This window comes from Bubalus kerabau, chromosome 7 (genome assembly GCF_029407905.1).
Source record: "Bubalus kerabau isolate K-KA32 ecotype Philippines breed swamp buffalo chromosome 7, PCC_UOA_SB_1v2, whole genome shotgun sequence".
NCBI classification, from domain to species: domain Eukaryota; kingdom Metazoa; phylum Chordata; class Mammalia; order Artiodactyla; family Bovidae; genus Bubalus; species Bubalus kerabau.
In genome coordinates, this window is record NC_073630.1 from 121340026 (window position 1) to 121365182 (window position 25157).

Below are 25157 nucleotides of genomic sequence, written 5' to 3' on the forward strand. Positions count from 1 at the left end.
TCTCCCTGTGGCCACCTCCACCCTTCGCCCGGGCACTGCCTCCTGTGGGGCCGCGGCCCCGGGAGGGTCCCTGAGACTCGGCAGCCTCGGCGCACCCACCTCGGCGCCGCCCGGGGGTCCACACGGGTCCGGGAGTACCACGCGCTGCAGCGCTGGAGTGAGTGCGGCCGGAACGCCTAAACGTTCCTCCTCCCTGACGTCTGGCTGAGACAACCCGCAGGCGGCAAAGTGTAACCCTCACCCCGTCCCTTCCTGCTTCGGTACCTTACGGGCCCCTGTTGGCGGGAGCGGCAGGCTCTGGCGCGCAGGCGCGGAGTCACGGCCTCGGGCCGGGCTCAGATCCCGCGCGCTGGTCTCGCGTGGTTCTCGCGCAGGTCTCGCGCGGCTCTCGCGCAGGTCTCGCGCGGCTCTCGCGGAGGTCTCGCGCGGCTCTCGCGCGACGGCGGCGGCTCGGCCGTGGTGCAGACATGGCCAGCTGGGTGTTCTGTAACCGCTGCTTCCAGCCGCCCCAGGCGACGTCGTGCTTCAGCCTGACCAACTGCGGCCACGTGTACTGTGACGCCTGCCTGCGCAAAGGTCAGGGCGGGGCGGGCGCGCTGGCGGCAGCCGGGCCCCTGGGCGGCGGCGCCCTGAGGAGGCGCCCCGAGGCGAGCTTCTTGGGGGAGGGCTGGGGCACGAGGGCCGGGGCGCCGGCCGAGAGGCCCGGGGTCGCGGCTCGGACGACCCTGGGCTGCGGCAGCGGGGCCGCCGGCACAGTGGGCAGCGCGGGGCCCGCACCTCAGCACCACCCGCCGCTCGCAGCCCGACGGGCGCGGGGCGGGAAGCGGGGAGGCGGGTGCAGAGCGGTCTCCAGAGGACACGGTGGGTGTGAGGCCCGAAGCAAGCGGAGGGGCACCCCGGGCGGGCCGCGAGCGGATCTGCCCCCACCCCAGGACCTGCGAGCCCAGCACCCGCGCCTGTGGCGCCACCTTGACAGACGTTTTCTGTTTCGGAAGTGTGTTTATTGACCTGGAGAGCTCAGGCAGGAAAAAAAGCCTAAATGGCAACGCAGGGAGTTCTCAGAGTGACTGACCGGTGACACCAGCTCACAGATCAAGAATCAGAACGTCACCCCCCTCGCCCCCAGACCCTCTGGAGGAGATGGCGCCCAGCAGCTTGGGCAGCCGTGAGCGGGGGTCCAGCCGGTGCCAGGCTCACCCCACAGTCCTCCCCGCGCGGGCCCTGTCTGGACCTCTCCCTTCAGGACGCTCGGTGCACGCCTGCCCCTCGCGCCCCTTCCCCAGCCCGCCTGCTCCGGCCTGGCGCGCTTCCCAGCTCGCCGCCGACCCTCGGGCTCCTCCAGGCTCCGTCTCGACGCCGTGGTGGTGCCACAGGCGCGCGGGTGCTGGGCTCGCAGGTTCTGGGCTTGGGGCGGCAGAGGCGCATGCCCAGGTGGGCTGGCCGAGTCTGGATCCTGGCAGCCGGAGGACGCAGGACGGGGGGCAGGCAGCGCTCCGGGAGGAAGCAGAGCCCAGCACAGGGAGACGTGTCCGAGCAGAACAGCCACCAGGGCTGGACAGAAGCAGGGCTCACGTTGGGCAGACTTGAGTCTGGGCAGCAGCTGGCCGGATTGGGGCTGCGGCTCCCCTGGCCATCCAGAGTGCCAGCAGGTTGGAGCTGAGGCTCAGGACCTCACGTGTGGAACAGAGGTGCCGGGGACAGCCGTGCAGGGAGACTCCAAAGGATTGTGAGCACACAAGGGTCTGGTGGTCCAGACAGTGGAGTGCTGTGGGGGGCGGGGCGGGAGGCAGGAGACACACAAGCCTGTTCTCACCTTGGCAAGAGCATTTCCTAAAGAAGCTGGGTGAGGCCAGGAGGAGGCTGGGGTGGGGAGAGACCGCCAAAATGTCAAACCAGGCCTCCCAGGGCAGTCAGGGCACCGGCCTTAGTGTGAGGATTACCTGCCTAAGTGCCCTGCGGAGAGGAAAGAGGGGTTGGCTGGGTGCTGGGAGGAGAGAGGGAGGGCTGGGGTGGAGCTAAGGGGGTCTGTGGGAGGGCAGGAGTCCTCTCGGAGGCAGGGGGTGGGAGAGGAGGGGAGCCCTCCTTTGGAAGACTAGGCCTGGGGTGGGGAAGGGGAAGCATCCCCCCAGGACACAGGAAGGGGGCCGAGCCCATCAGCCCTGGTGTGGGCAGGGGGAGAGAGGCACGCCTAATGGGGCCTCTTTCTCAGGCGATGACTGTGGAGGGGAAGCCCTGGGATTTGGCCATTGATGCTGCCTAGGAGGACCTGGGCCAGTCGGGTGTGGACACCTGGCCTCCGAGGTGCCTGGTGGAGAAACCGAGATCAGAGGCTGTGAGGACTGGGCAGGGCCACAGAGGAGCTGGCAGCGAGGGGGCTGAGGAGGGACCGCTTTGGGGTCCAGGGCCAGGCGGTGGAGGAGGGGTAGGGGGGAGTGGGTGGGAGGAGGCTGAGCATGGGCGGGGCGGCAGGGTGGCCAGGGGTTGAACCGCCTGGGCTCTCAGCTCCCAGTGCGGCCTGGCCCTCGCAGGAGCCCTGCTGCCAAGGCCGAGGGGCAGAGCAAAACCCTGGAACTGTCAGGTGGGGGGGGAGCTTTCATTTTGTAGTGCTTAAAATTTTCAGCTAAGTTATCCCCATTTTATTCCTATAAAATATGCTTGTGGGAAATAATATGGGCTGATCTAAGTTTAAGTGTTGTAGATCTGTATGGCCACTGTTTTGGAGCATATTTAGAAAATAAGAAAAAACAAATTGTCACTGTGTAATTCTTTTCAACTATGTGTATGCCCCAGGCTTGTCCACGGTAAGTCCTATAATCCTGTATACTTTTAAAAGAAGTACTATAATTTAAGGTCTGCATTTATATGTGTTTAAAGGCACTATTCACCATAATAAAGTTTGCTTTCTTTTGTAGGTAAAAGGGATGAATGCTTGATTTGTAAAGTTGCTTGTCGTACAGTTCTACTTTCAAAACATGTAAGTTGAAATCTATAGTATGTTAATATTAACCAGTGATTCTTTTTAAGTATGACATTCAATTTTTACTCAGTTGTGGTATCTACAACTTTTGTTGATTTGCTTGGTGTGCTAGGAGATCGTGCAGACTTTCTGTATAAAGTCCACTAGTGGTTCTGAATACCTCACACAGCTGTCTCCTCACCAGAGCCTGAGCGCTGCTGGGGACGGTCGCGGGGTGCCGGCTCCTGCAGCTCCTCATGGTGGTGGGGTTGGTCTCCCTGGGGTCCATTCTAGTTAAGAGGGTCGAGGGAGTAAAGTTGATCCCTTCAAGTTTAGGTTCCAAGATGTGTATTTGATCTAATGTTTAATCTGGAAAAGTTCTTTTTCTGATTACAAACATAAAATTACCTCAAACCTCAAACATAACAGAAAACCATAACAGAATGTGAAAGTCTCCAACTCCTGCTTCCCAAGGACAACAGCCAGGAGTGTGGGTCCTGCTCTGGGTGTCGGTGGGATTCTAACAAAGTGGTGTTTCCCAGTTGATGTTCTAAAGTGTATACACCCACATTCTCTGAAAATGACTTCCTGGCGTGATAGGAAAAAACCTTTCGTTTTTTTCAGTTTTTTACTATTTCAGTCTTAAAATGAACATTTTTTCTTTTTTTACCATAGTTCTGCATACTTGTAAGAATATTTCTGGAGCATAAATTCCTAGAAGTGGGGGAAAGTGAGGCCTGATGGGGTGGGAGGGTGTCTCCCTAACCATCACAAACAAAAAAAAGAGAGAGACACAGGGGCATTGAGAACCCAAGTCTGACTGATTCCAAAGCCAGCCAGGGCTCTTAGCCACCACACTGCCTTCAAAATAGAGGGCATCACTTCGTTAAACCTCCTCCACTGAGTGCTTCCTAAATGCGTTTGCAACAGAACCCTTTTTCAAGGAACACATATTAATATCCCACGGTCCACACTTGGAGGAACTGTTCTCCTGTATAAACTTCCAGGGAGTGACCAGCGTGTCTTAGCTTGAGCCCAGCTCTGGAGTCTAGCAGACCCAGAGCAGATTCTTGTCCTAGCTGTGGGCTCCTGGAAGTCTCTTTCCCGTCTACTCTGGGGCCCTCATTGCATTGTTGAAAAGATTAAATGAAATGACACTCAGACTTTTTCTGTTAATATTTCCTCCTCCGTGCGTGGGGCGTGCAGTCGCCCCTTCTGTGCCACTGGGGGTCCCCATCCCTGTTCCCCTCAAGGAAGCCCTGGGCCGTGGCAGGTCAGCACTGACGCCCTCGCCTGCTCCAGGGCCTGGGAAGGTCTCCTTGTGGGGCCTGGTCCTCTGTGGGCGCCAGTCTGGTCTCCATCACTGGGGTCCCTGCCTGCCGTGTAGAGCTCACCGGGGCCCTTGGAGGTGGGGGCAGCCTTCTGTCTTGTTTCCTTCGAAGTACGGGGCTCGGGGTGTTGGGTGCTGTCCAGGGTCTCGGGTGGAGGTCCGAGTCGGGGGCTCGCGTGTACTCGAGTGCCTGCAGCAGGTCCCCTGCCCTGCCGGCGCCCTTCCCAGCCCCTGCTCTGAGCGGAGTCTGGGGCCGCTTCCCCTGTAGCTGCCCCCACCCGCAAATCAGCTGCCCCCCTCTCCAATGAAGCGGCCGCCCCCTCCCCGCCACAAGGTCCTCCAGCAGCTCCTGGGGCCCTGGCCCTTCGGGTGTTTCCTGGCTTCTGCGGGCCTCTCTCCCCGAGTGCAGCATGACTGTCACTCCAGCGGGGATGGGCCCGTGTGTGTCCTTGTCCACACCCCTGTGTCTCTGGTGCTGGCACGGGGGAGAGGAGAGGCAGGCGTGCCTGCAGGAGGTGTGCCAGTGGGCAGGTGCCAGTTCATGCACCCTCTTTTGTCACATTTACGCCAAAGTAGCTCAACACATACTTGTGAGAGTTAGAGATTGTGCTGGTTGCTCTTCCTGCCTCTGATTCCACCGTTTCCTTTGCGCCCGGCTGCCCCAACCCCAGCCGCCCGAAACTCCTCAGCACCACCCTTGATCAGCAGCCCTTGGTCCCCTAGGAGGTGGCGCTGCCCCTTGCCCGCACCATGGCGTCCTCGGGGCCCCGGAAGCCGCTGTGATGGTGTCCTGGCCGGTCTCGGCCCTGAAGCACATGGCCCTCTGGACCCTGGAGGCAGTGTCGGCAGAAGCAGCCTTTTCTCTTTCAGACGGACCCCAACATCCAGGCGCTCTTCATGGGCGTAGACAGCCTGTGCATGAAGTACGCCAAGGAGACCTCCCAGGTAAGTCCCCAGGCCCTGGAGGTGGGGTGGGAGCCCAGTCTGCGCCCGCCCCCACTGTGGGAAGGCTGGGCACTGCTCCCGTGCCTGAGGGCATGAGACACAGCGGCTGCTTGGTCAGGACGCCCATGCTGCCTAGGAGATGGAGGGCTGGGCCGCAGCTCTGGGTCTGGAAAGTGGGCTGGGGGCGTCCAGACACTGGGCAGGGGGCTGCCTCTTCACGCTGTGTCTCCTGACACCCTCCCTGACCCCTCCTCGTGCCCGCACGTCCTCTCCTGACCCCTCCTCGTGCCCGCACGTCCTCTCCTGACCCCTCCTCGTGCCCGCGCGTCCTCTCCTGACCCCTCCTCGTGCCCGCGCATCCTCTCCTGACCCCTCCTCGTGCCCGCGCGTCCTCTCCTGACCCCTCCTCGTGCCCGCGCGTCCTCTCCTGACCCCTCCTCGTGCCCACACGTCCTCTCCTGACCTCTCGTGCCTGTGCGTCCTCTCCTGATCTCTCGTGCCTGTGCACCCTCTCGTGACCCCTCCTCATGCCTGCACGCCCTCTCCTGACCCCTCGTGCCTGCGCATCCTGTCCTGACCCCTCGTGCCTGCGTGTCCCCTCCTCACCCCTCAGCACAGACACCCTCAGCCTGTGCTGCTCCCAGACCATAACCTGGCCTGAGGACACACGTCCTCCCACCGTCCCAGGCTCCAGGGCGGCATGGCCATGGTCAGCTCCTCCGCGGCTCCTTCGAGTCCCAGGCTGGGCTGCTGTTGGGCGCGGCCTGCAGACTTTGGGCGAGTGTCATCGAGTCTCCCTCCTGTCTCACTCCAGCTGGAGGCTGAAGCCCTTTTTTGTTATGTTTGTCGGTCAGGCCAACACTGAGTCCCAGAGGCTGGCCCCCACCCAGGGCAGGTGGTGCGTGGCTGCACCCGAGCACACCCTAAGCCCTTGCCCGCAGTGGGGTGCTGCCACCTGATGCTCAGGGACCACCCCCTGCCCAGCCTCTTGCCCACGGTCAGCTTTGCCCATGGCCCTGTTCCTGCTGTGGCCTCACCTGTCCTGATGCGTCTGAATCATGGAGCCCTGCATGCTTGTCCTCACCAAGGTCCCCCTTGGAAGTGGCCTGCCCATGGGCCTTGCTGGGCCCAGTGCCTCGGGTGGGGTTCCCCGTGACTGGCTCCCAGACGCTGCTGAGCAGGAGCCCGGGGCCACACCCAGAAGCGGTGCTGCTCCTCAATTTGGGCCCTGCTCCAAGGCACGCGTTCAGAGGTCAGCTTCGGACATCGATCTCTCTTGCCCTGAGCTTGGGACCCTCGGGAGAAGTGAGCTGAGAGAGGTGACTGTCACCTTGTCTTGCTTCGGTGACAGGAAGGCAGCTTTAGACCTGTTCAGATCCCTCCCAGGGGCATGGCCCTCACCTCCGGTCCCACCCGGGAGAGGTAGAGGGAGAGGCAGGAACAGTCCCGGGCTGACGAGTGAGGACTGGGTGCCTGCCTGCGAGGGCCCTGGCGGGGGCAGCAGAAGTAAGGACCATCGGTGTGATCCGGAGCCTTCCTGGGACGGGGCCTCGGGGGCTGTGAGGACCCCTGCAGTGGCAGCCCTGGGTGCGCTCGCATCAGCCTCTCCACGGGCGGGCACTCCAGGCAGAGCCTGTGTCCACTGCCCCTCCTGTGGGTGGAGACGCACATCCCTTGTCCCGTGGGCTGGGTCCCCGACGGCAAGGGCTCTGAACCCCTCTGATGAGGCAGCAGCCAGAACGGCAGGGGCTCTGGCAGGGTGTTTGCCCTCCACCTGCGGCTTCCCCCGCTCCAAGGTGGTCAGCCTGTTTGCACAGAAGGACGTCGTCCCTCCATCTGGACCAGACTAGTGAGCCCTGGGAGCATGCCCTGCCATGTGCACGCCTGGGGGCAGAGCCCTGGCGGCAGGGAGTGACTGGGGGGCGTTTTACATGATGTTTCCTCAACCAGCTTGCTCAGTACTGTCTCCGCTGTCTCTCAGCTGTGCAGAGATGACAACAAGGATTAGGCCCAAACAGTTCAGTTCAGTGTTTCAGGAGGGTGCGTGTCATGTGAAAACCCCAAGGTTGCAGAATATCTCTCTCTGGGGCCTTCCCTGGTGGTCCAGGGGCTAAGACTCTGCGATCCCAGTGCAGGGGCCCGGCTTCGATCCCTGCTCAGGGAACTAGACCCCGCATGCTGTCACTGTGGATTTTGCATCCTATAAGGATGGAAGAACCCTGCATGCCACAACCAAGACTCGGCACATCCAGATAAATACATGAACGAACAGCTCTCCCCTCCCACAAGTGTGTCAGTCATTCTCTCCTAACATCTGTCGGCGCCTCCAGGAACAGTCCAGGCTCTGCTCCATAGACATGGAGGTTGGGGCTCAGAATAGGAGACCAAGGGTGGTGCTGGTTTCAGGCACCGTTGGCCTTGACCGGCTGGCTAGTAAAGGTCACTGGGCTCTCAGAGCAGTGTGGCCCTGCCAGCCGGCCTGGTGGCATCCCTGCCCAGCGAAGTCCCGGTCGGGGGGCTACTGTGATCCAGTGGCTGCTACCTGACGGACGGCACGTGGTGACTGGCCTATGTGGGTTGTGTCCTGTCCTAAGTCCTGAGCACCACTGAAGCCACGTGGAAGGGAGGCAGAGCAGCCATCACGCCCACGTGGTCTTCATATGAAACCTGTGGCACTCACCACTTCTGGGTGGAGCTCGCCCGGCCACGGCTGCCCACTGAGCCTGGGGTCTGCTGGCTTCTGCTCTGGCTGCTGGGCAGTAGGGGGGCAGTGTCTGGGGAGGAGCCGGGGCTTTGGGAAGCCCCTGGCCTCAGCCTCTGCAGCAGCTGATACAGGTTGTCTTCTCAGATCTCAGAATTTCAAGAAAAGCACAGGAGGAGACTGTTAGCCTTCTATGGAGAAAAGGTAACTCCAGTCAGCAGGCCACAGGGAGCGAGGTGGCTGTGTTACCCCGTCCTGGCATGGGCCACTGGGTGGTGTCTGCCTGCAAACGCTCAGCCCGCTGCACAGTTCCTCTCTGAGATCAGCCATGCAGCCACCTGGGGACCCAACCGTGGTTTCACCTCCACCTTGGGCATCAGTACGGACCCATGGTCACCCCACGGTTTCTGTGGTGCTTTTTCATAAATGTGAGCATAAAGTTGTTCTGGAGGAGGTTTAGTGCCCATTTGCTTATCCCCAAAGCATCCTCCTCACTTGGTTTTGAAACTCTAAAGAAGGAAAGTAAAGCTTTAGTGAAAACAGATGTGGAGCTTCAGCTGTGACTTGGGTTGAAGCCTCCTATTGGGCTGTGTGGGTGGAGAGGAGCAGGGGGTGGGCATCGGGAGGCGCTCTGCCTGACGGGCGCTCTGCGGTTTGGTTTGGAGCGGTGCTGGGCTGGGCTTTGCACTTCCTGGAGAGATTCCTAGAGCTGGTTTCCGACACACCTGGTGACCTGCTGCTGCTGCTGAGTCGCTTCAGTCATACGTGACCCTGTGTGACCTCAGAGACGGCAGCCCACCAGGCTCCCCCGTCCCTGGGATTTTCCAGGCAAGAACGTTGGAGTGGGCTGCCATTTCCTTCTCCAGTGCATGAAAGTGAAAAGTAAAAGTGAAATGGATTTGGTACAAATTCTTAGAAAAAGTGCAAGGGCCACGGCCATGTCACTTGCATTCTGATTCCTGGTTTAAGAACTTGAGAATTCTCTTGTTCCCTCTAAACTGTCACCTGGCCTGTGTGGTAACGGGAAGTCACTCGATTGTGTTCAGATTTCTCAGTTGGAGGAGTCCCTCAGGAAGTCGACGCTGCGGGTGGAGCAGCTGCAGAGGTGAGTCCTGGGGGCGCGTGGCGGGGAGGGGCGCGCGGCGGGTGGGAAGGCCTGGTGTCTCCAGATTCAAGTCTGCCTGTTTGCCTCGGTCTCCAGGTGGGGTGTTTCTGGCATGGTGGGTTCTGGGCCAGGCCCCCCTGCTGACCACTTCACTCCGCTTGCACTGGTGTGGCTTGCGTCTCCCTCCAGGAGGGACCTGTGCCCCCCGCCTCCACAGCTGGCACCCTCACCCCAGACCACGCTTGCCCGGGTCTTCCCACCTGCCCCAGTGGTGTGTCTGCTTCTGGCTCTGTCTCGGGGACCGTGGACGCTTGTCCACCCCACACACCAGCACCCAACTTGTTTCACGGGGTCACCTGGAAGCAGGCACGAGTGTCCTTTTGGAGCTGGGCCCAGCAGCCGGTCCTGCTCAGCAGACTTCTAGGGAGCGCCCACTGTGTTCTTGTGGAGAAGGCGATGGCACCCCACTCCAGTACTCTTGCCTGGAAAATCCCATGGACGGAGGAGCCTGGTGGGCTGCCGTCTGTGGGGTCGCACAGAGTCAGACATGACTGAAGCGACTTAGCAGGCAAGCAAGCAAACACTGTGTTCTCGGCGCTGCCTGCTGTGGGTTCTGGGGACTCAGGGGAACCCCTCTGGGGTGGACCAGGCCCATGCAGGTTCCCGAGGTGAGGAGGGGCCAGGGCGTATCAGGGAGAAATGCATCATTTCTGTTTTCCTTACTTCAGGTTGGAAGGAATTAGCTGGATGTAAACGTTTGCGACTCAATAATGCCTTTTCTCCATCTGTTTAGGGTGAGGTCGTCACAGCAAACAGCTTTCAGCACAGGAAACACTACAGCTTCAAGTAAGTGGAGTGAGGCCTGGAAGGGGGAGGTGGCGGAGGGGCCGGTGCGCCTGCGGCTCCAGCACTGGGCCTCTCGTCGCAGCGCCCTCAGCAAAGCCGAGCGGACCTCCTGTGTTCCAGCCCCGCGGCTCGTCAGCCTCTGAGAGGTCTGCACCCTCAGCCCCCGCCCCCAGCGCAGGCACTGGGCACAGGTGCCCCCTCGCCGCTCACTCCCATCCCCAAGCAGAGGGGTGGGCGGGGTGGCCACGCGACCGGGCTGGGCCCTTCCCGGACTGGGATGGGAGGGCTGGGTGGACTGGGCCGGTGGCAGCCTCTGGGACCTAGAGCCCCCGGTGGAGTGTTTTTCTTGGAAGTTTGCACTTGGGCCCGTGGGCAGCAAGGCTGATGGGGTGCCCTGGCCATGCCCGGCAGGCCACACCCCCGTCCCCGGCTCTTCAGAAAGTAGGGAGCAAGGCCCTCCTCCCAGCTGCCCTGTGCACCTGCGGGAAGGCCTGGCCCTGTCCCTACCAGCCTGGAGCAGCTTAATTAGGGAGTGGGCGTGGCCAAGCACTACACACGTGAAACACGTGGGCCGGGCTATGGGGTGGACAGAGACAGTGGTCCCGCCCCGGACGTCCGGCAGGAGGTGGAGGAGCCCTGGGACGGTGCAGGTGGTGAGGAGGAGCCCAGAGGGGACGACGTTCCCGGGAAGGACGGGGGCTGGAGACAGGAGGCCCATTCCAGCCACACCACGGGTGCCTCTGTGTCCGTGGGCAAGTGTGTCTGCTTTATGGGCTTTGCTGGCCTGGGTGGGGCTGTGATCACCACACTCTGGGAGTGCTGAGCAGCTGTAGGGAGGGGGCCTGCAGGGGCTCGTGTGTGCACATCTGCGCATGTGCGTGCATACGTGTTTCTGTTACTTTAGTGCAGTCAGCCCGTGACTGGCTCGCTGTCTGTGTGACAGGGTAGAGTCCATGGAAGCTGACCTCATGCCCTCTCCGAGGAGAAAGGTGAGTGCACTGACATCACGCGTGTGGTCCCAGGCACTTGGCATGCGTGGCATTTCCCGGCGTAGATAGCTGTCCCACGGCCCCCGTGCAGAGGCGGCCGGTCGCCAGGCGGCTCCAAGGAGAGGCCTGGGGGGAGGCCCCCTCTGTCGCTGGCCCGGTGGCCTCGTGACACCTCAGTTCCTGCTGCTGCTGCGCTCACGCCCCCTCCAGCCTGGGCAGCGGCAGTGCCCACTGGATGCCCTGCGCCTGCAAAGTCTTCCTGTGTACCGTCATGGACCCTCCCGCGAACAGAGGGCCCTGGCCTGTGAGGAGAGACGACGCTCAGATTCTGCCTGACAGGAGCAGTTTTGTCCCCGTGCTGTGACTGACTTCTCAGAGTCTGCCTGTGCCGGACACGGGGCACCAAGTGCAGGACAGGCCAGAGGGCCCCGGAGGGGCCAAATCGGAGGGGCTCTGAGCACAGCGGCCGCGGGAAAGCCGTGAGGAGGGGCCTGGTCACAGCCAGCCACACCACAGCCTCGGTGGTGAGCGAGGGTCATGCGGAGCCAGCCCGGCTGTCCCGCGGATGCAGGGAGCGGTCCTCCTCTCGGGCTCTGCGAGGTGTCAGCCTGCGCTGGGTGGGCGGGGGCTGGAGCCCAGAGGCGGGGAGGTGCTCCTGTGGGTGGACACTGGGTTGCTGGGCAGTGCGACCCCACTTGCAGTGTTGGGGGTCCCTCTGAGGCTGTCATCCTGCCAGCAGAGGTGAGGCTGGGGTGGGGGCGTTGGCAGAGGGGGCCCTGGACTGAGGCCGCCAACAGCTGGCGCTCACCGCGTGATGGTGGAGCGAAGGAGCCCTGTGGTGCCAGGCACGGGAGCGGGGCGAGGGTGCAGTGGGGGCACCGGGGGTGGTGGCTGGTGGGCAGCAGCAGTAGTGCCAGGCTCAGGCTCCTGGCCCCCACCAGCTGTGTGCCCCCCACCAGGCCCCACCGCACAGTGGGAGGGCTCGGGGCATCGGGGTGGGGTGGGGCCCCGCCTGGCGGGTGCGCAGTGCAGAGCGGGCCTGCCCTCACCGCCGCCTGCCAGCATCTGTCAGCATCTGGATTTCAAGGTGACAAGACGCTCCCAAAGTGAGGATTACTCAGGATTTTCAAATTCCTAATGTCAGCCAAGAGCTTCGTTTACTTTTCCTCTCGTGAGATCCTTGAAGTCGCCAGTGGAGCCTTCATCCGCTCACCACCTGGGCCCCGGGGCTGCAGGCGCAAAGCCGCCAGCGGCCGTGCTCTCGCACACAGCGTTGACGTGCGTCAGGGAGATGTGACTGAGGATCTGTGTTCTTAGCAAACAGGGACAGTCTCTGCTCCTGAGCCAGTCTGGAGCATCAGCAGTTGTTTTCTCTTTACGAGGCAGCCTGAGGTCGCCACTGGCCCCCCGAGGATCTCCCTGCTCAGCCCACCTCGGGACGGACGCATGGGTAAGTGGAGACGCCTCGCCTCGCCCAGACCCCAGGCGCTGCAGGGCCTACCCTGCCCCAAAGCAGGCCGCTCCTGCAGGCCCAGCTGAGCGTGCCCGGGCCGCCGGCCCTGCTGTCCTGTCTCCGGGCACAGACGTCCCAGTGCCGCTGCGCCTCCTGGCGGCTGTCAGCGTGGCCGCGGGTGAGCGCTCAGCCCTTCCTGGGGTCAGCGTGAGCACCAGGCTCAGGCTCAGGCTCATGCTCAGTCCCTCTCTGGAAGTTCCCTCAGTGTCGTGGTGGTAGAAACGCACACGCGTGAGCCGAGTGCTGACTCCTCTCCAGCCTCAGCGCCTTGGCGCTCTCGCCACGGCTGTTGCATCTCTGCCCTTGGTTTTCTGTGCTCTCGCTGGGGCTGAGGTCCTGAGCGTCACCCCTGAAGTGTAGGTGTTCTGCACTGCCACCCTGGCACCTGAGCACCTGGCTGGCGCTTGATTTCCTTCTGCCCAGCCTCAGAAGGAAACCGTGCGTGCAGGTCAGGGCTGCGCCTTCCTGTCTCCCTGCCCGCGCTCTCCTGGGATCTCAGGCCGTCAGTCGCTCCTGGGTGCTTCCTCGCCTCCTGCCCACTTCCATCCTGTGCAGCTGGCATGTCCACCGGTCAGGGTTCCAGCCGCTTGTTCCGTGGACACAGCACCTCTCAGCCCCTGTGAAGCCTCCTCTCCCCCGTCCTCAAGCACTGCCTGCTTCCTGTTGACCCGTTCCGTTGGTGACTGAGGCAGCCTTCCCTCTGGGCAATGGGCATTCTGGGCCCCCACCTTGGCATTGCCCTGCAGGGGTCGGTCTCATAACAGTGTCTGCAGGCCCAAGGCACCAAGCCCGCTGCTAGGGGCACCTTCCCCTTGGGAGCCCGGGGTCCAGCGGATGGTGACCACAGCTCCCCACGCTGTCACAGCCAGACCTTGTGGCCTCTGTTCTGTCCGTGTCTTTCAGAGTCCATAACGGAAAAGAATAGATTAATGTGTAACTGAGACACACATCATACGCTTAGAACTAGACAACATTGCGAGTAAACTGTACTTCAGTTTTTAAAAAACAAGGGAAAGGACCGTTTTAAATCTGGAGGAATGGAAGCATTAAGAAGGCATTTAGAGGGCAACAGAGGCCGACGGGCGGAGAGCACTGAGGTGGAGAGCAGACGGCTGGGCGGCGGCGGGAGCAGGCGCTCGCCGGCCCCTCCCATCCCGCGCTGAGCCGCCGGCCTGCCAGTAAGAGGCGACCCCAACCCCCGAGACGCGCTCCAGCAGCAGCGCAGACGCGGTCAGGGTAAAAGGAGTGAGCCCGCGCGGGATGACGCCGAGAAACCGACCAGCAGCGGGGGAGCCTCCTGGTGACAGGACCGCAGCGCTCACGAAGGTGTGCACACCAGGCCGCGGCGAAGGTGCCCGAAGCAAAGGCTGGCGGGTGCCGGGAAGAGCCGAGCGCATTCTGGGAGCGCGCGCTCCTGCTCAGAGGCAGAGACAAGCAGTGAAGGGGACACGCAGCGTCGGCCTTGGACAGTGTCTGGTGTGAGTGCCCGCCAGGGCAGAGACCTGCGCCTGCTGTACGCTGTCTGCGGGGGACCCGCCTCGTGCCCGCAGGTGCAGACAGGCTGAGACACAACTCAGGTGCCTCTGCGAGCAACATCCTCCCCGCAGCAGGTACCCGTGCACCCAGAGGGCAGGGCCCCTTCTGGACGGTTCAAGTCCGCTTGTCAGACATAGTCGTTAGTGCAGACGCCCGCAAGTGCATCAGGCCAAAACCACAGAGTTTTAAAAGGAATCATCCCTTCAGCCCTTATATGGACGTTCACTGTTGGTGATTGATGGAACTACTAGGCAAGTGACACTAAGGTCAGCAGCACTTACCTGATAAGCACTGTGTCCCCAGCAGTGGCGGGGCGCAGAGGGGCTTCCCAAGGTCAGCTTGGACGTTCTGTGAAGAGGACCTTGCAGTGGGGTGTGAGACAGGCCCTGACACTTGGGAAGGACTGTTTACACGGAGGGTATTTTTGGGGCCAAAGTGGAATTAAGTTGGAAATCAGCAACAGAAAAAAAAAATCTAAGAATAAAATATTTGAAAACACAATTATAACTACCTTATGGATCAAAGGAAAAACACAAAGCCTTTGACCGTGTGGATCACAATAAACTGTGGAAAATTCTTCAAGAGATGGGAATGCCAGACCACCTTACTTGTCTTGTGAGAAACCTGTATGCAAGTCCAGAAGCAACAGAACTGGACATAAAACAATGGACTGGCTCAAAATTGGGAAAGGAGTACATCAAGGCTGTATATTGTTACCCTGCTTATTTAACTTCTGTGCAGAGTACATTATGTGAAATGCCGGGCTGGATGAAGCAAAAGCTGAAATCAAGATTGCCGGGAGAAATAGCAATAACCTTAGATATGCCACCCTAATGGCAGAACTATACTGACTATACAGTGGAGGTGAGAAACAGATTTAAGGGACTAGATCTGATAGACAGAGTGCCTGATGAACTATGGACTGAGGTCCGTGACATTGTACAGGAGACAGGAATCAAGACCATCCCCAAGAAGAAGAAAAGGAAAAAAAGCAAAATGGCTGTCTGAGGAGGCCTTACAAATAGCTGTGAAAAGAATGGAAGAGAAAAGCAAAGGAGAAAAGGAAAGATATACCCATTTGAATGCAGAGTTCCAAAGAATAGCAAGGAGAGATAAGGAGATAAAGAGATAAGGAGAGATCACTTCCTCAGTGATCAATGCGAAGAAATAGAGGAAAACAATAGAATGGGAAAGACTAGAGATCTCTTCAAGAAAAGTACTCTTGCTTGGAGAATCCCATGGACGGAGGAGCCTGTTAGGCTGCAGTCCATGGGGTCGCTAAGAGTCAGACACGACTGAGCGACTTCACTTTCACTTTTCACTTTCATGCATTGGAGAAGGAAATGGCAGCCCGCTGCAGTGTTCTTGCCTGGAGAATCCCAGAGACGGGGGATCCTGGTGGGCTGCTGTCTATGGGGTCGCACAGAGCCGGACACGACTGAAGTGACTTGGCATAGCATAGCATAGCATAGCAAGGGAACGTTTCATGCAAAGGTGGGCTCAATACAGGACAGAAATGGTAGGGACCTAACAGAAGCAGAAGATGTTAAGAAGAGGTGGCAAGAATACACAGAAGAACTGTACAAAAAAGATCTCCACAACCCAGATAATCACGATGGTGTGATCACTCACCTAGAGCCAGACATCCTGGAATGTGAAGTCAAGTGGGCCTTAGGAAGTATCACTAGAACAAAGCTAGTGGAGGTGATAATTCCAGTTGAGCTATTTCAAATCCTGAAAGATGATGCTGTGAAAATGCTGCAGTCAATATGCCAGCAAATTTGGAAAACTCAGCAGTGGCCACAGGACTGGAAAAGGTCAGTTTTCATTCCAATCCCAAAGAAAGACAGTGCCAAAGAATGCTCAAACTACCGCACAATTGCACTCATCTCACATGCTAGTAAAGTAATGCTCAAAATTCTCCCAAGCCAGGCTTCAGCAATACGTGAACCATGAACTTCCAGATGTTCAAGCTGGTTTTAGAAAAGGCAGAGGAAGCAGAGATCAAATTGCCAATATCTGCTGGAACATGGAAAAAGCAAGAGAGTTCCAGAAAAACATCTATTTCTGCCTTATTGACTATGCCAAAGCCTTTGATTGTGTGGATCACAATAAACTGTGGAAAATTCTGAAAGAGATGGGAATACCAGACCACCTGACCTGCCTCTTGAGAAATCTGTATGCAGGTCAGGAAGCAACAGTTAGAACTGGACATGGAACAACAGACTGGTTCCAAATAGGAAAAGGGGTACGTCAAGGCTGTATCTTGTCACCCTGCTTATTTAACTTCTATGCAGAGTACATCATGAGAAATGCTGGGCTGGAAGAAGCACAAGCTGGACTCAAGATTGCTGGGAGAAATATCAATAACCTCAGATATGCAGATGACACCACTCTTATGGAAGAAAGTGAAGAAGAACTAAAGAGCCTCTTGATGAAAGTGAAACAGGAGAGTGAAAAAGCTTAAAGCTCAACATTCAGAAAACTTACAATCATGGCATCTGGCCCCATCACTTCATGGCAGATAGATGGGGAAACAGTGGATGACTTTATTTTTGGGGGCTCCAAAATCACTGCAGATGGTGATTGCAGCCATGAAATTAAAAGACGCTTATTCCTTGGAAGGAAATTTATGACCAACCTAGACAGCATATTGAAAAGCAGAGACATTATTTTGTCAACAAAGGTCCATCTTATCAGGTCTATGGTTTTTCCAGTAGTCATGTATGGATGTGACAGTTGGACTATAAAGAAAGCTGCGCGCCAAAGAATTGGTGCTTTTGAACTGTGGTGTTGGAAAAGACTCTTGAAGGTCCCTTGGACTGCAAGGAGATCCAACCAGTCCATCCTAAAGGAGATCAGTCCTGGGTGTTCATTGGAAGGACTGATGCTGAAGCTGAAGCTCCAATACTTTGGCCACCTGATGCGAAGAGCTGACTCATTGGAAAAGACCCTGGTGCTGGGAAAGATTGAAGGCAGGAGGAGAAGGGGAAGACAGAAGATGAGATGGTTGGATGGCATTACCGACTCAACGGACAGGGATTTGGGTGGACTCTGAGAGCTGGTGATGGACAGGGAGGCCTGGCATGCTGCTGTTCATGGGGTTGCAAAGAGTCGGACACAACTGAGCGACTGAACTGAATGGCAGAAAGTGAAAAGAAACTTGATGAGGGTGAACGAGGAGAGTGAAAAACCTGGCTTCACTCAACATTCAAAAAACAAAGATCGTGCCATCTGGTCCCATTATTTCATGGCAGATAGATGGGGAGGCAATGGAAACAGTGGCAGATTTTATTTTGTTGGGCTCGAAAATCACTGCAGGTGGTAAGTATAACTGACATTAAAAGATGTTCCTTGGCTGGCGCTCCGGGTGTGAGAGTCAGGTCGGACCGCCCAGCCTGCGAGGCGCTATGCTGTCCTGGTGCCAGCCTGAGAACCCTGAAACTACCATTCCCCCGCTGGGCAGCGCCATGAACAGAGCGGGTATTCCAGCAGGACTGAATTCGGAGAAGGTAGCGGCTCTGCTTCAGAAACTGAATTCCGACGCTCAGTTCGTACTGGCCCAGAATGTCGGCACCACTCACAACCTGCTGGACATCTGTCTGAAGAGGGCCAGGGTCCAGGGTACTCAGCATGTGTTCCAGCACACCGTGCATCAGAACGGCAAGCCTGTCACTGACCAGAAGAATTGAGGGCGATGCTGGATCTTTTCTTGTCTGAATGTTATGAGACTTCCATTCATGACAAAATTCAATATTGAAGAATTTGAATTTAGTCAGTCTTACCTCTTTTTCTGGGACAAGGTTGAATGCTGTTATTTCTTCTTAAATGCTTTTGTGGACACAGCTCAGAAAAAGGAGCCTGAGGATGGTAGGCTGGTGCAGTATTTGCTTATGAATCCTGCCAATAATGGAGGACAATGGGATATGCTTGTCAGTATTGTTGAAAAATATGGTGTTATCCCTAAGAAGTGCTTCCCTGAAACTTACACCACAGAGGCAACCAGAAGGACGAATGATATTCTGGATCACAAGATGAGAGAATTCTGCATACGACTACGGAACCTGGTACACACTGGTGCAACGAAAGAAGAAATCTCAGCCACACAGGACTCCATGATGGAGGAGATATTCAGAGTGGTATGCATCTGTTTGGGTAATCCACCAGAGACATTCATCTGGAAGTATCGAGACAAAGATAAAAACTATCAAAAGACTGGCCCTATAACATCCTTGAAGTTTTACAGGGAACGTGTCAAGCCGCTGTTCAATATGGAAGATAAGATTTGTTTAGTGAAGGACCCTCGGCCTCAGCACAAGTACAACAAACTTTACACAGTGGACTATTTAAGTAATATGGTCGGAGGGAGAAAACCTCTATAACAACCAGCCCGTTGAGTTTTGAAAAAGATGGTTGCTGCCTCCATCAGTGGCAAACTGGGCCTCGATGACGTGAACGTCTGTGACCGTGAGTTGGTGTTCGGCGTCTCCATTGAGAACGTGAGTAAAGCTGAGAGGCTGACTTTCGGCGAGTCACATGACCCATGCCATGACCTTCACTGCTGTCTCAGCAAAGGATGATCAGGAGGGCACGTTCATAAGATGGAGAGTGGAAAATTCCTGGAGTGAAGACCGTGGCCACAAAGGTTACCTGTGCAGACGGATGAGTGGTTCTCTGAGTGCCTGCGAAGTGGTGGTGGGCAAGAAGCATGTCCCTGAAGAGGTGCCGGCTGCACTAGAGCAGGAGCCCGCTGCCCTGCCAGCCTGGGGCCGTGTGGGCGCTTTGGCCAAGTGATGCTGCCTCCAGCGTTTCCTCTTCCGTGGGACCTGAAGTAGCTGCAAAAGACAGATCCAGGGACTGAAGCCAAAGTGACATAGGTGACTGTGTGTTCCCATGGGACAGACTCTTGGATTTCTACTCCAGGAACCTCTTTGGGAAAGTGTGCTTTATGCTGAAACAAAAATTCTTAAAGAAAAAAAGGGAAAGCTCAGGTCACACTATTTACTCTCCTCATCTCCAACAGCTCCGGATCTCTTAGCATTTTAATCAGATCTAATTGTCTGTCTTAACTCTGTCACACCGGTTTGGTGCTGTGTCTGTGTTAATAGGCTGGAGAGGATGAGCAGTTGAGGTGTGTGGAGAGAAAGCAGACCGACTGCTCCTTGCTCCTGGAGCAGAGTGGGGGGACGGCGCCCCGACATTAGAGCTCAGAACTGCATGCTGCCTGACAGTATCTCTGCTCCTCCAAGGTGGCAGTCACTGAAGTCAGTTTTTGTCAAGGTAATTCTATGGCCTCGAATAGCCCAGGAATGGGAGGTTGATCAGAATTGACATGATGCCTTCCATTTGTTCTGAACTGTGGAGAACACGGCTCTACTTGAGTCTTGGTTAAGTAGAGGGTTAGAGAAAGTGGGTGAGAGAACAACCAAAACCTTATCATGATCTGAATTATAATCATTAGAGGGAGCTCTCGCCAAATGGTTCAACTTTTGCCTCTGGAATTGGGAGTTGGGTGGGCACAAAAAGGGGATATCATTCATTCTTTCTGACAACTAGATGGTGCTGAGAAGCTTTTGAATAAAACACTGTGCTAAAAAAAAAAAAAAAAAAAAAGATGTTCCTTGGAAAGAAAGGGAAAGTGAAAGTTGCTCAATTGTGGCCAACTCTTCGCGACCCCATGAATCCATGGAATTCTCCAGGCCAGAATACTGGAGTGGGTAGCCTTTCCCTTCTCCAGGGGATCTTCCCAACCCAGGGATCAAACCCAGGTCTCCCGCATTGCAGGTGGATTCTTGACCAGCTGAGCCACAAGGGAAGCCCAAGAATATTGGAGTGGGTAGCCTATCCCTTCTCCAGGGGATCTTCCCAACACAGGAATTGAACCAGGGCGGATTCTTTACAAACTCTGGGAGATAGTGGAGGACAGGGAAGCCTGGCGTGCTGCAGTTCATGGGGTCACAAAGAGTTGGACACGACTTAGTGACTGAAGAATAAGTGCAGTGCGTTTCCACATGAATCCTAAGATCCACTGATCAGATTGTACCTGTGGGATTTTGTAGGAGCTCGTGGTTTGGGGGTTGCCCTCTCAATGAGACCTGACAGGTCTACCTACTTCCTGGTTCCTAAGTGACCTGAAGAGCTGTCATTTTCAGCGAATGAGTCTTACGCTTTTTTCATAAACTGGAACCTGAGGAATGAGCTATTTGACAGTGGAATTTTCCTCGTTGAATTTTGGATTGGGTACAGCATGCAGGAGGCATCTTTCTGTCCTTTGCTTTCACCCATTTGCGTCTTTGGACCTAAAGTGTGTGTCCCGTGGACACGCGTGGTTGGGTCATGCCCGTGATCTCCGCCTCTGAGTACAGCGTTCAGTCTGCTGGGTCAGCACAGCTGCTAATGGGTTTGGACTGCCTCTGCTGCGCTCTGTCTGCCGTGTGGGGCTCCGTGTTTATCCGGATCTCCTCAGCTGCCTCCTTTGGCGGTCACCGCTCTTAGTGCGCCGTCTGCTGTGGACTGTGTCCCCTTGAAGCTGTGGCTATGTTTGGAGCTGGGGTTTTCTGGAGGTCAGTGTGGCCCTGAGGGTGGGACCTAATCCCGTTGGATCCGTGTCCTCCCTGGGAGACGCACACGTGGGAAGAGGTCACGTGAGGACACAGCCTGAAGGCGCGTCTGCAGGTGGGAACCGGGATCCGCCGGATCACCAGGACTCAGATCTGCCTGTGCCCTGCCTGGGACACCCGCCTCGGGACTCTGGGAAACAGAGATGGTTGTGGCTGAAGCCGAGCCTGCAGGGCAACATGGAGCCAAGTCAACCAGGGGACACCGTCCTGTGGTTCTCGTGCCTCGGGAGCCATAGCCTCTCTTGCCACCCGACCAAGTTCCGATCAAGTGGTTTCCCCCCCATCTGAGAGGCTCTGATGACGTGGAGCCGCGGGTGACAAGAGCCCGCAGTCCGGCTCTCCTGCTTCCTTTAGAAATGCTCACTGTCTTAGAGGCAAGAGGAGTCAAGCCTGCTCCACAGGTGTCTGCACCCGCCTCCTTCCCCGTGGAGCCGCGTGCCTGTGGTGTCCCTCTTCCGACCCAGGCGCAGTTTCACTGGGGCAGCTTGGCCAGCAGTGAGCTCTCCGAGGTTTTGGCTGCCTGTGAACAACGTTGTCCTGAGGATGCGCTCCCTGGGCTGAGTCTCAGTTGGCGGCATCGGGCAGGGTTGTCCTGCTGTCTGGCCTCGAGTTTCTGACCAGGAGTCGCCATCAACCCTGTGCTCATGTCCCCGTGTCCCCGTTTGTGAGGAAATACTCTCTTTGCTGAGGACTCTCCACCCTTTGCTCATTTTGGAGGGCTTTTCAAAATGGTGCAACTCCTGAGGCCTTGCCCCACTCTCCCGGGATGGCTGTGGCTGGTCTGGGGGTCTGCGTGCTGGCCACGGTGCCGTGCCCTTTCCTCCTGCTCGTGACCCCAGATGCAAAGCCACAGGGTCCCAGCCACCCTCACGGCCCAGGCGAGGGAGCCCCCTCCCCAGCCTGGTGGCAGTGGGTGTCCGAGTGCGAGGCTGTCAGCTGCCTTGGCGGTGTCCTGGAATGGTCCAGTCTCCTCGCGGATTTCAGCTCCGTGGCAGCTGAAATCAGTTCTTGGCAAGCACCCCTGGAAGAATCGAAGCCATGGGACCGTGGCTCGATCCCCTTCCCGGTCCCCCTCCACAAGCCTGTGTGCAAGGCCAGCCATTCGCCTGTCTCAGTCGCCCAGCTGTCAGCGCCCAGGGCCTTGTCCAGAGGACCCCCGTCCTGGTGTCATGGGCACGAGCACCCCACGTGCCTGGCAGTGAGATGTACCCTCTTTAAGTGTCAATATGGTTTCCATCTGAATCTTCCAAAAGGAAATCTTGCTAAACGCCCTCAGTTACGCCCCCTGCGTTCCTGAACCGAAACCTGGCCCTGACCCGGGGACGTCCTCAGCGGGGCGCTAGCCTCCAGGCAGGCTGCAGCTCCGGCTCTGCGACAGCCCCTCGGTGCCGCCCGGCCCTGCCGCCGCCTCGGCCTGCTGAGCACGTGTCGGCACCTCAGGACAGAGACCCCGGGGTCCCTGATTCTCAGGCAAGACCCGAAAGACCACCAACTGTGGGCCTGGCGCCTCTCTTCCTGGGCTCGGACCGCTGCCCACACAGCCCGTGAGTTGTTGAGCTCCTAGGGCCTCGGGGTTCTCGGCGGTGTTAACAATAGTCGTCCCCACAGAGTCCTGTAAAGCACGGGTGAGAAGCTGCTGCCGCTGGCCATCGGGGCTCGAGCGCATGAGCGCTGAACACAGGGTCCTCCCTGGGAGGCCAGCAGCGGGGGCGCCGCGGGCCGGACGGGCTTGCAGTCCCCTGGAGCAGGAGGCAGGGCTTCTTGGAAGGCGTGGCCGCAGGCCTGGGACAGAGCCAGGGCAGGGGCTGGCCCTGGAGGGGCAGCTGGGCACACAGGCTGGCGGGTGGCAAGGCTGCCCCACTTGTCTGGGCTGGGTGTCACCGCAGACAGGAGCCAGCCCTGGCCTGGCTGCTCTCACGTCAGAGGTGCGCACAGGTCATGGGCACAGCGGGCCCACCTCTGAGAGCCAGCCCGCCTGGTGGAGAGGGGGGGTGCCGTCCCTCCATTGTCAGCAAGGCCCCAGGTTGTCAGACCCTGTAAAGCCCCCAAAACAGCAGGCGTGATGAACACAGCTGCTGAGATGGCTCATCTTGGCTGTCAGCTGTTCTGGGGGTCTCCCACCTGCAGTGGGCTGTGTCTTCACAGCGCACACTGCCCCCGGCAGAGAGACAAGACCTCCAAGGCCACGTGCTGGGAGAGGCACTCACCCTCTCTGATCCAGGTTGGTCACAGAAGGGGTACGTGAGGGAACACAGAGGAGCCTCAGCTAAACGCTGGTGTCCTCTTTCCTGCTTCCTCCTGTTGCAACTCCAGAACTGAGATGCAGGGGAACTCAGGTATTCGAAAAGAACAGTTTTTTCATACTTGCCCCCTGTGTGGCTGAAGCACACCAGGGACCATTTACATCTTTAACAGAAGCTTCTTACTAGCCTGGAGGGGTCAACGGCAAAAGTCGGAGGGTAAGCCTCTGCGCCTTGGGTGGAGACCGCACAGCGGTCCAAGCGCCTGGCATTGCCTATGGCTACCACCCTCCTCGGAGCCAGAGGGGCCTCCCTGCCAGTGGCCCTCAGGATGGCATGGGTCCAGATGTGGACTGAGAGCCACCGCACACAGGAGCATCCTTCCCAAACGGACCCGCGGGCAGCTGGGTGGGGGGCAGTGGCATCAGACTGCTCGGGTGAGAAGATGGGCGCTCAGGGGGTCCTGGGTGGGGGCGGCGATGGGCACAGCCCCCCTGACCTCTCACTGCAGGCAGCATCGCCCACCGCCCTCAGCACCTTGGCCTGACGCCCCGATGCTCCAGCGAGCCCCAGTCTCCCAGGTAGGTCCTGCCCTTGGCTCCTGGGGGCACCAGGACCCTGCCCATACCGTCCCGGGCTCTGAGGGAGGCTGTGCTATGGGCACTGCTTCACGTTCTTGAAGCTGAAAGGCGACATGGGTCACCGTCACGAAAACCGTGGAGGAGCCATCCTGGCTGCAGGACCCCGGGGGCGGCAGGGTCTCTTGACAGGCAGGTGGCCACTCTGCGGGTGCTGCCCCTACTGCCCCGAGGGGCTCCAGCTGGAAAGGCCCATGGCGCGCCCAGCCCAGCAGCACCATGTGCAGGGGCAGCCGTGCCAGGCGCAGGCCGCCTTCCCGGGGGCTCTTCAGCCCTGGGAGCCCAGGCAGTCTCTGCAGACAGCAGACCCTTCCTTCCCTCTCATACCTCACCCAGAGCGTGTCTACACTTTGCCATTTAGCACTGTCCAGACCCCTGGCCCCCTGCCCATGACTGACAAAGCCATCCCCTCGCCTGCCTGAACACAGGCTGCAACCCAAACCTCCGTGAGGCCACCTTCACCCCACTCCATGCCCTCTGACCCCCAGAGAGCCAGCCCTCAGCTCCATGCCCTTTGACCCCCAGGGAGTCGGTCCCCCTACTCCATGCCTTCTGACCCCCAGGGAACCAGCCCCCCGCTGCACTCTCTCTGACCCTCAGACAGCCAGCCCCACTCTGTTCTGTGCCCTCTGACCCCTAGGCAGCTGTCCCCTGCTCCACGTCCCCTGACTGTAACTTGACTTTTTTAGCATCAGCACAGAGGACCCTGGGAGTCCCATGTGGATGCTCTGGGCCCTAGGAGTGAGCAGTGGTTCTTAGGGCCTTGCCAGGGTCACCACAGTCCAGAGTGGGCCTCGCATGAGGCTGCCTGCTGGGCGCTGTGTGGGGGCTGCTCCCGCTGGACCCGTGGCCCCAGGCTGGCTGTGTGCCCTTGGAAACTGAGAAGCAGCCGACCCTCGAATGACTATGGAGTCAAAGGCACTGCTGATTTTATCTATCAAATTTGCTGCTAGGATCCCGGTCCTGCAGATGCCCTGTGAGTGGCCAAGGCAGAGCCTGGTGCCTGCGGCGAGCAGAGGGGCAGCACCCAGGCAGCCCATCAGCATCTCAGGGCTGATGCAGAGGCAGCGTCCAGGTAAGTGGGGCCCAGGGAGCAGCCGGAGTGCAGGCCCCGAGAGCCCCCGCAGCCCCTCGCAGTAACCCTGTCTCTCTCTGCAGGACCTGCAGGCCTCAGGGGGCTTGCACATGAGTGCCAGCAGGCTCACCCTAGTCTGGGTGTCCGTGCCGCCAGCCTGCCTCTTCCTGACAGAGCGACTCGGCCACGAGAGTGAATAAATGGCCTTCGGGCTCTCTGGGGCAGCAGTGTGACGTGTCTGCTCTTTATGCCGTAGAACCTCCTTACAGGCAGCCAGCCCCCGCCTCCCTGCTGGGGACTGCGACAGGCTTCTGGGAGGCGGTGGGCTGGTCCAGGCCGCTTCAGGGATGAGGCTGGCAGTGTGGCCTCATGGGTCGGACCCGCTCCTGAGCCCTGTCATGTGCGGCTCGTCTGTCTCCAGCCGTGGGCTTTGCATGTGACCTCCCGTGGGCCAGGTGCGCCCTCCTTGCCCCAGGTGGCTTGGGACATGGTGGGCTGGAAAGAAAGAACTACAGTCTTCACGTCACAGTTAGCTGAGACCTGCCGCCAGAGCCCTAGATCCTCTCATCTGGGTCAGGCCCGCGGCCAAGCGCAGGCGATCTTCCTCCCTGGGGAGCTGAGCAGGGCAGGCAGCACTTTGCTCTGGCCTCCACGCTGCAGGCG

The 25157-nt window shown here is 58.5% G+C and overlaps 1 protein-coding gene and 1 pseudogene across 7 annotated transcripts; both read left to right on the forward strand.

Annotated features, from left to right (window-relative positions):
* The first annotated feature begins 357 nt into the window (after positions 1-357).
* RNF212 (ring finger protein 212) lies at positions 358-24718 on the forward strand. Of its 7 annotated transcripts, none has more exons than XM_055589309.1 (12): positions 358-576; positions 2913-2974; positions 5157-5231; positions 8080-8136; positions 8961-9037; positions 9831-9883; positions 9966-10074; positions 10827-10872; positions 12190-12322; positions 23293-23362; positions 24373-24494; positions 24578-24718. In XM_055589309.1, the coding sequence occupies exons 1-12, from the start codon at positions 468-470 to the stop codon at positions 24688-24690; spliced, it is 1026 nt and encodes a 341-aa protein (XP_055445284.1). In that variant the 5' UTR covers positions 358-467; the 3' UTR covers positions 24691-24718. The 7 variants fall into 7 exon arrangements, with proteins under 7 accessions (XP_055445284.1, XP_055445287.1, XP_055445286.1 ...); XM_055589312.1 differs by having other exon boundaries at positions 12259-12322; XM_055589311.1 differs by having other exon boundaries at positions 9966-10029.
* On the forward strand, positions 17118-18884 carry LOC129658188 (bleomycin hydrolase-like; annotated as a pseudogene).
* Positions 24719-25157: the final 439 nt, after the last annotated feature.

Coding starts and splice junctions, on each gene's coding strand:
- RNF212 (XM_055589309.1), top strand. CDS start 468: ATGGCCAGCTGGGTGTTCTGTAACCGCTGCTTCCAGCCGCCCCAGGCG. Junction 2,975..5,156: donor CAGTTCTACTTTCAAAACAT/GTAAGTTGAAAT, acceptor TTTCTCTTTCAG/ACGGACCCCAACATCCAGGC. Junction 10,873..12,189: donor TGCCCTCTCCGAGGAGAAAG/GTGAGTGCACTG, acceptor CTGTGTTCTTAG/CAAACAGGGACAGTCTCTGC.